Source organism: Oratosquilla oratoria, chromosome 43 (genome assembly GCF_046742065.1).
Source record: "Oratosquilla oratoria isolate Oo_2021 chromosome 43, ASM4674206v1, whole genome shotgun sequence".
Taxonomy (NCBI): Eukaryota; Metazoa; Arthropoda; class Malacostraca; order Stomatopoda; family Squillidae; genus Oratosquilla; species Oratosquilla oratoria.
This window is the reverse complement of record NC_134819.1, coordinates 24,886,081-24,896,080: the sequence shown is the minus strand read 5'-3', so window position 1 is coordinate 24,896,080 and position 10,000 is coordinate 24,886,081. Positions and strand designations below refer to the sequence as shown.

Genomic DNA, 10,000 nt, shown 5'->3' with positions numbered 1-10,000 from the left:
AACAAGAAGAAAAGAAATAAATGACGCATAAATGCTTAAAAAAATCTTTACAGAGGCGAAATATATTTAGAAAATAGAAAAAATGTGGGACTCTAAAATTCATTTAGTCGTCTGGAAAGACGGAGGTAATAATTTTGATTTATATGTTTGATTAACATTCACCAAACAACCACGTACAACATCAATTAGTATAAGTTCCTGGAAAATTTAACATACCTCTGAAGAGAATCGAGGTCTGCATAGTCCTCCCTGGGGGCAAAGGAATCAGTTATAATAGCGGGAGCACTTGTAAAAGACCAAAATAACAAATCAAATGACCAATTTTGGTCGACTGTCGGCGACGCTGTGGATGTCAACAAACGTCGACATTAGCCTAATGATTAGGAGCACAGCGGTATTAGAGCATTAGTAAAGTTGTACGTATAAGGAAACTAGTAAAGTTATTATGCATGTTTTGAGTACGATGGGTATTATACACTATTCGTGTGGTGAACTAATCCTGGAGCAGTCAAAAAACAAGTGAAACAATAAAGCAACACCAAGGCAAATCTAACGATTAAAACATCTGTCTGCATTTGTTTTTGTCGTGAATTAATTTTGTCGTCTATTGGGTGATCCCAGAGGCGATGGGCGTTTGTGATAATTATAATTTCTTACACTATGACTTTTCTCCTGCCATATTTTATATGGCAGATGGCATTTGGCTGGAAAATATCGACATGCTTGGTGTTTGTAGTTCCGACGAGTCGTAGCAAAAACGGAAAATTAACATAATTATGACATATAACGTCCTATCAATCCTTCTTCTTACTCTACTTTTTCGCTACGTCTGCAGTTATGTCAGAGCCAGTGAAGTACCTTTTTCTTTCAAGCAAAACAACATTTGACAAAAAAAAGCCATTTTCATCAACTCAAAGTAGTGGCACGCTTAGATTTTGCTATAAATCAGGACAATGATTTAAGTTTTACCTTAAACTCAACAAGAACTATGAAAGTTCTTATGTGTATATATGTATATATATATATATATATATATATATATATATATATATATATATATATATATATATATATAAAAGAAAAACGGGAAATTGTTTCAGCACTAAACAATCCACCGAGCTAACACTAACAACAACCACAGCAAGTTGCAAAATTTCCCCATAAGGCACAAGCATACACAGTAAAGCATAAGACGTTGAAGCTATCGCAGCCTAACGTGGCCAATGCAGCTCACATACTCCTTCGATTGCGAAGCCAGTACTTGGCTTAATGGATTCCCCTGGGGTCAGCCATGCATCACAACATGCTGATGAGTTTAAAGTTTGATAATCACCGAGAAAAAATTAGATATTTATTTCTAGGTATATCCCTCGTCAGTGACCAATTAAATCTATTTGGATATCTTTTCCATAGATTCTATTTTTTCAATCCTAAGGCTGTCGGGAACCAACGCAAGAGGAATCACGCAGGGGGTACCGGGGATCGAACTCACGACCACCCGCTCATGAGTTCGATATTTTATTTACTGGACAACATCAAATTTTCATCTGCGACATAAATAAAAAGTGCAAGAGTGATGCAGACAGCGGCAGCAATACAAAGCATCTTTGGCGATTTTCCCGTACAACTAGTCATGGATGACACTAGATTACAACGGCACAGCCAGAGATGGAAATGAAGTGTACGTGGTTAGGGAAATAGGGGAGTACACACAATGTTAATGTGTCCTCCTACTTTTCATATATCCTTTGCTCTCTCTACTAACAAAACCATTTGCCACGATTTCCAAACATAAAACCTGGATGCGGCTTTAGCGCACATTTGGTCTCCCCAAACCCATCTTCGTCAGTAGGCGAAGCGAGCTTTTGGTCCATACTGAGTATTCTGTGCGAACGGAAAAGGCACTGACATTGTTTCAGTCTAGTACACCTGAAACAGTAAGCTGCATCTTCGAATGCACAAAATACCACCTATGTTCTACATCGAAACGTCATGCGACATGGTCATTGTCACACAAGTAGCACTTTGCCAAACAAGAAGACAGGGGAATAACATTAATTTCGGCATGATAACCACAGTCGTATAAATAAAATACATGCAGCATAACACGCTCTGTATATAACCCTATAAGTATATATATATATATATTATATATATATATATATATATATATATATATATATATAATATATATAATGTATATATATTTTTTTGCCAATTTTAAGGACGTTTTGTTCGAATCACATTTTACATGCTGTCATTATAATTATTTTATCTTCTTTTTCTTTGTCTACTGGTGGAACAGTGGGTAAAATTCTGGACTTTCATGTTGTTTCAAAAAGTATAATACTAATGTACAAAAAAGTATCAGGAAGTGAATGCCTGTTGAATCTTCATGTATGTTATATATATATATATATATATATATATATATATATATATGTATATATGTATATATATATATATATATATATATATAAGGATAAGTTTCTTATATAACTTTTTCACAGAAAACGTACGTTACGAACGAACGACTGACATGTGGGACTTGTTTTAATCCCTATACTTTGCTATCATTGCTGTCACATCGCCTGATGCTAATAAAATGCTCCTTTCAATGCGCAAGTCCGATATACGGGTATATTTAGTCTATCACTTCCTTGTCCTTTCAAGTGTCAAGGGGTTAGTTTGTTATTATATTTGTCGTTTACTGGCACATCTATCCTGTGTCAGTGGTTTAGGACTTCAGAGTTGTGAAGGAAATGGTCGCTTTCTTGGTCTCTTACTAGAGGTTCTCCACCTATTGTGGTCATACCTGTCTGTGCTCGATCTTGTACGAGGTAGCTTGGCAGGGTGAACACTATGCTATCTGTTGTGTTATCTATCCTGTGTCAGTGGTTTATGACCTCAAAGTTGTGAAGGTAATGGTCGCTTTCTTGGTCTCTTACCAGAGGTCCTCCACCTATTGGGGTCGATGTCTCCCTGTGCTCGATCGTGTGCGAGGTAACTTGGTAGAGTGAACACTATACTATCTCTAGTGTTACCTATCCTGCGTTCGTATGTGTGCTGTATGATGACCACAGAGGAGTTCCCATATCTAAGCAAAGAATTCACACACCTATATCATTCATCGAAGTGACGTGCATAGTTACCTACCCTTCCCGCACACAGAAGGAGGAATTAAATCCTTGCCCACGGTCGCCACTTAGCCCACAAAGTAAGCACCGAGACCATTGTTACCAAAGTAACATGACAGTATTACCCAAATTCTCGTTTATACATGCCGAATAGAACGCGACAGCGCTCAACAGGGAAAAGGTAAAGGCATACCCACAGTATAGAACATGCAGAAGACTGTTCGTACCTACCTTGGCAGTGTACCGAGGTCCACATAGTAGTCCCTGTTGACAGAGGAAGGTGGGGATAGTAGTGCCAATACACACACACATGTTAACTAAACACACGCCAAAATATGCTTCTCGGGAGGGATTGTGCAGTGTTATTCAGTAGCTAGAACTAATAAGCAAGGATATCTGTCCCATAGAAGACACATGATTAATTCAAATAAAGGGGATTGCGTGGTAAGTATTGAAACAAAAAATGTGCTTTAAAGGTCTTAGAGTTTTGCTGTAATTACTAGAATATATACAACACATCGAAAGCAAAAAAGAAGAAAAAAAAACATAGTGATCCTTGACAGAAACTGTATTTACTTTTCTATATTGGTGATCTCCCTTTTATTTCTTATTGATATTGGGTGGAATATAGCTTTGAAATTAACACTTCTGTCAAGTAAAAACAACTTAGATGCCCTGCAATACAACTATATATATATATATATATATATATATATATATATATATAGACCGACAGGAGACTCTTTTGTCCATATATGATCACCACCTAAGAAAATTTCAACATATCTTTGATCAAAGTTATAATCAATCTATCTCAATTTCTCCAATATATCATCTTTTTTTCATCTCATGAACTGAGACCAAATGGACAAGTCCAATTGTGGCTATATTGAATATCGTTATGAGAAAGGAGTGGCTGTTGTCAAATATTTTTTTTTTTTTTTGAAGATGTTAGACCATTAGAAAATCAAAAACTACTTTCACAGGAGCCCACCAACCTTTAGTCAAAAAATAAAATGAAAAGACATGCAATATTACGCAAAAAATAAAAATAAAAAAGTCAAAGGGGATATATACATGAACAGGGATTGTACTGGAAAGGAAATAATCGCTGAATAAATGTTGAATCTAATTTTTTCTTTAATTCTTCTTCCCAGTGATAAAATATCCACTTTTTTCACCCTTACAAAAGTGCTACCATGTAGGATGACACTCGATCCCCGTAGCGGGTCCAAGGTCCCAAGTAATAGACCTATAGACCTTTCTAGATGCTTGATGGTTCTTATTAGATGGATCCAGAAACTTTAAAAATAACCACAGCTAAATCGAAGGTCTCTGCATTTGAAAATTGATGTCTATGTGAACAATTTGTTTAAACTTGGCAAAGGAAACATAAACTGGGAGTGAAGCGTTTATGGCTGACGTTTCGTCTACCTTGACAAAGTCAGTAGACGAAACGTCAGGAAGAAATGCTTCAGTTCCAGTCAATATTTCCTTTCGTCGTGTTTAGACATCTCTGTATTTCCTTTCCAATGTTTAGAATTATTAAGGAGATACTAGCAAGCGTCAGCTAAGGACACTCCAACCCCGAAGAATCTTTGCCATACCTTTGTAGACTGGAGGACATCGGGTCGTACTCGAAGTTTGACTTCTGCCGCCTCTCCAGAGTGCTGTACCGAGACCCGCCGATGTCGCTCTCGTAGCCCTCAGGCTCGGACATGTAGCCCCCGTAGCGAGCTGATGACGTCACGAGAAAACGAAGAACGTTAGGATATGCTATCTGGTGTGATTTTTCTGTTTCCATTGTTGGAAAATATTTTCCACTTTTTTTTTTTAGTGCAACTTATATTTTGAAAAAAGGCAAGACAAGACAGATATCTGTCCTATAACTGTTATATGAATGCTGAATTTACGACAATGAAAGAAAAACATCTTCAATAAGTACTGAATGGATCCCACAATTAAAACCAGAAAGCAATATTACAAAACAAACCACATAAAATCACACAAAAAATGAACAATCATATCAACTAAAGAATCATCTAAAGGCCACTCCAGAGGAAGCAAAAGATTAGCACTCGTGGGTTCCCGCCATGCGTTGAGTGCCCTAGTGACCTCTACAGCACCAACTATAAATTGTCATTCTCAAAAAAAAAAAAAAAAAAAAAAAAAAAAAAAAAAATCAAGAACATCTACTATATCGTCTACGAAGAAGCTATTCTTTTTTGTTTAAACGAAATGAAAAGTTTCTCTGTTTAATGTGGAAATAAGGAGAAATCTAGGAACATGCATGCATCTAGATTAGTTCACAGAATCTAAAAAGACCCTTGTGTCAGTGTTTTTTGGATTTTTTTTCTTAAAAAAAAAAAAAAAAAAAAAAAAAAAAAATCATGCACTGAATGACCAACAAAGGGACACCATTAATCAAAATTTCAAAGTTAGAAATCACTTCCAATTTAGTCTCTTCCATTTTTTTTTCCATTTTTGGTTTTGAAGAGAAAATAAAGTAATAATAATAATCGACAGTCATCAACTATGTAGACACGAAAGGCGACAGGAAAAGTTTTGAGCCACTCAGAACCCACAACACTTGTTGCCTCAAACTTTATATATTCTATATAAATACTACTTACTACAAGGTATCTATTGCATTTACAGTATAGCAGGGGGGACAGGAATACCACCACCATGTTCCTGCGTGTTGTAAAGGGTGACATAAATGGGGCAGAGCGTGAGTACTAGGAACCTCATCATTTCAGCAAATTTCTTTCACGAAGTGTCTTCTTGTTTTAAGAAATGGTAAGACAACTTTATGGATGGGGATGACAGGTGGTAATGGCCATGGAACTGCCTGGTGTAGGCCTTATGGTCTCTTGCAATCTCCTTCATTCTTATGTTCTTATGACAAAAGTATGCTCTGACTGGGTCTTTCTCTTATAATGGGATTTGAGACTTTCGTGTTTAGACAGAAAAGTAAAAGGTAAACGATTTGAAACTTGAAGAGGAAGATCGTGAGGTTAGTACGCACAGTTCTTGAAGCCCTCGGGAGACTCACGTCAACAAGAATTTACAAAATCCACCGGATTGGCCCGTGAGTCACTCAAGGAAAGAACATTGTGTTGGTGTCTGGGTATGACTAGGTCATGGGCATTGTAAGATGAGTTGATGAAATGCGGTGCTCTTTGTGACGGTTACATATGAAGCAGTTGGTTTCTATAGCCAGGCCTATTCTGTCCTTGTACTGTCTTAATACTAGATGGTGTCCTGAACGCAAGGATACTAGTGTTGCTCTTGGATCTCGTGAGAGGGATTGATGTATTCTTTTTTTATGGAGTAGGGAGTTCGGTTGTCGCTCTTGAAGAGATAAATAGATATATAGAGATACAGATATATAGATCTATATAAAATCCTTGGCAACAAACGTTGAATTTGCACAGCAAATACAATGCGGTGGCTCAACACTTTTCTTTGAATCTGTACATAAGTTTTTAGAAAATTCCTTTGGCTGATGTACATATATGCCTTTTGTCTTTCATGACCTCTTGTGTCAGATGAACAGAAGGTGTCTGCTAATGGAGGCGCCTCACTCAAGGGGACAAACCAAAGTAAACTTAAGACCTCAGCCAATTAATTGGTCTCATTGACTCGGGAACATTCGCCACTAAACTTGTCTCCAGAAGTGGAAGGGGGAGGTGAGGGGGAGAACGAGGGAGAAGGCAGAGAAGGGGTGAGGGGGAAAGTGAGGGAGGAGGCAGAGAAGGGAAAGATGAGGGGAGAATGAGGGGAAAGGAGGAAAAGGGGAAAAGTGAAGGGCGATTAATAGACATGGAATCTGAGGGAAGAATGAGGGAGAGGGGAGGAAAAGGGGATGGTCAGGAACGATAAGGTGGAAGAAGCAGGATGATGGGGGGCGGAAGAGGGAAAGAATGGAGGGAATTAGCGAAGGTCAGAGAGATGATGATACATCTGGATAAAACGACACCTTCGTACAAATTTTGTTCTGTTAACCAGAATAAGATCTGTGAAGGCAGTCATGGGAGTTAGAGGGAGGATCTTCCAAGGTATTAGTTCTCCGAAGACTTCTGAGACTATGAGGTTTCTGAAGCGGCCTGTTTGTCAGATCCCTTGGCGGAGGGTACCAATTGTTCAACCCAAGGAAATTCATTAAATTTACAAAAAAAATCTAACCAATTATATCTGATATTGAGTAAACACTCATGCATCAAATATTAAAAAAAAAAAAAAAATCAAAAGATATCTTAGATATTAGAAAACTAAGAATGTGTGGGTAAAAAACTGCACTCATATAAAATGCATTTTGTAGTTTCATGGATGTTGAAGAATATAACTCACACTAGCAATTTTTCTTGTTTTTTTTTTTTTTTTGCACAAACAAAACAAATTGAAGGGTCTTAGAAAAAAAAAAGAACAAGCATCTACCACAGTATCATTACAGGAGAGAAAATGGGAAACCACGAAAGAGAGTAACACTGCCAGAAGGGGTGCCAGAGCTAGTCTACTTGCAAAGAAACTCGCAACTCGCATCACAAAGGATTATGCCATTGCAGACACCAACACCTGGCCAATGATAGATCATAACTATGCAAATACACCTCTTGTTGATGTTGTTGTAGTATTAGTACTAATTTATTAAAGAAATATAACTTTAACTATGATAGAGTTCTGTATAGAGAAACATGAATACTCAACAACGAATGGTAAATGTGTATAATACTGACAATCAACAGGCTTGGTAGTCTTGACCCACGATAAATCATAACAATGTAAATACACCTCTCGTTGTTGTAGCTGTTGTATTAAACTGATTTATTAAAGAAATATAACTCTTACTTTGATAGAGTCCTGTATATAAAAACATAAATACTCAACAACGAATGATAAATGTGTATAGTACTGATAACCAACAGGCTCGGTAGTCTGCAATTGCATATACAAGAAGCAACAATGCGGAGGAGAGTATAAGAAATAGAGAGGAGGGCAGGGAAGGAGGGAAGTGGGAAAGAAAAAGAGAGGGTAAGAGAGGAATAATAAAAAAATAAATAAAGAACAAAAGGATCGTAAAAAAGGAACTGAAATAAAACCGAGCGTAAAGGGCACGATTGGATCAATGTAAAAATGAGGAATAAATGAAGAAATGATAAGAAATGCAATTAAAAGCAAAAACTTAAAAACGCCATAGAGTGAATAAACATGGTGAGCAAGAAGTTGCATCAACTTGCTGAAAAATGGCAGATATGATATGTAAAACAACACAGATGATAGAGTTATGGTAATGAATTTACATTTTATGTACACAGAGGGAGAGAGAGAGAGACATGCTCAAATGACTACAGATAGGTTTGTGTGTATGTACTCTTTAGGATAGGAGCAAAAGATAGTACAGACAACCAAAGACACCCACAATCACTAGCTACCCGTGTGTTGTGTTGTGTTTGTGTGTGTGTGTGTGTGTATGTGTGTGTGTGTGTGTGTGTGTGTGTGTGTTTTTGTCTTTGATTCACCATGGTCTTGGATCACGTGTTGGACTCGTGATCGACAGCTATTCCCCTCCCGGAAGAGAGTTCAGATCTCGCATATGACCGATCTATGGGAAATGCTGTGACCTTACACGCACACACACACACACCCGACTCCCCGCCCACGAGAGTTGGATTAACGACTCGTGACATAATGATACTGAAATTATTTCAGCCCTGGGCGGGATTCAAACCCGGACCACCGTAGTGAGAGCCGGGATCTCTAACACTGTGCCATCCAGTCGTGTGTGTGTGTGTGTGTGTGTGTGTATGTGTGTGTGTGTGTGTGTGTGTGTGTGTGTGTGTGTGTGTGTGTGTGTGTGTGTGTGTGTGTGTGTGTGTATTGTGTCAATCATGTAGGGTCTGGATTACTCCCGAATCTTGGGGTCCACATTAACTATTGGGTCTTCACGAAAAACCACAAGCCGATAAAGTGAAATAAAGAAAAAGCTATACCAAGGAAGTGTACACTAGAGAACATACATGTATGTCTATGTAGCCACGCACACATTCGAATACACACGCACACAAAAGTAGCCGTAGAATCAAAATTTTATAGAGAACTAGTTAATCCCGTTTTTAAATTAAAAGAAACACGAGGCACACACACAAATACATCTACAAAGGGAAGGTAAATTAAATAAAGGATAGATCTCGATGGAACACACATACTGAGACATTTTCGTTGTTTTTTTTTAATGTAAAATAGAGGTTTTGTCCAAGTCATAACAAGGAAAAACGTTCAAATACCGTTTTCTTTTGCAGCCGTTGAATAACGGGTTATATGAGAATTCAAATTACCTCTAATATGAGAAAAAATCTACAACCACAATAATTAGAAAATAGAAAAAAAGAAGTTAAATCACATTCACATTCAAAAATAAGGATACCTTTGTTTCCTCTGTATTTAGAGCGGTACGAGTCTGAAATGTTAGCGAGAAAGAAAACGAAATGTAGAACGGGTGACTTTAAGAGATGATCACAGACAGAAATAAATACATCAAGCAACGACTAGTTGACAAATGGTTACGACTAAGACGAATTAATTCTAATTTTAGATTTCTGCTGCGTTTCTACATAGCACCTGCAAGGAAGAGAAGAGGCTTAAACTACATAATTGGGATTAGATAACAAAAAAAGAATTTAGGTTTGAACTGAATTTACAAAAAAATAATCACTCTTAAAGACACGGGCGAAAATTGTCAACAAAGATTACATACATGAAGTGTTTGGCAAAAAACAAACAAACAAACAAATAAATAAATAGATAAATAGATAAATAAATAAATAAACAAATAAACAAATAAAATAAAAACGCTCATTTAT

General features: G+C 37.2%; 1 protein-coding gene across 26 annotated transcripts in view; it reads right to left on the bottom strand.

Annotated features, from left to right (window-relative positions):
• The window catches only part of LOC143021915 (uncharacterized), a 1,014,474-nt gene that overhangs the window by 283,776 nt on the left and 720,698 nt on the right, over positions 1-10,000 (bottom strand). For 16 of the 26 annotated variants that reach the window (XR_012966019.1, XM_076179768.1, XM_076179769.1 and 13 more), the window contains 4 exons: positions 9,565-9,597; positions 4,745-4,874; positions 3,369-3,401; positions 217-249 (listed from right to left, as the gene is read on the bottom strand). Coding sequence is in view for 25 of the 26 variants with exons in the window: in XM_076179768.1 (XP_076035883.1) it covers positions 217-249; positions 3,369-3,401; positions 4,745-4,874; positions 9,565-9,597 (229 nt within the window). In the remaining variant the exon portion in view is untranslated. The remainder of the gene's footprint in view (positions 1-216; positions 250-3,368; positions 3,402-4,744; positions 4,875-9,564; positions 9,598-10,000) is intronic. The other 10 variants (XM_076179752.1, XM_076179758.1, XM_076179763.1 and 7 more) reach the window with 4 other exon arrangements.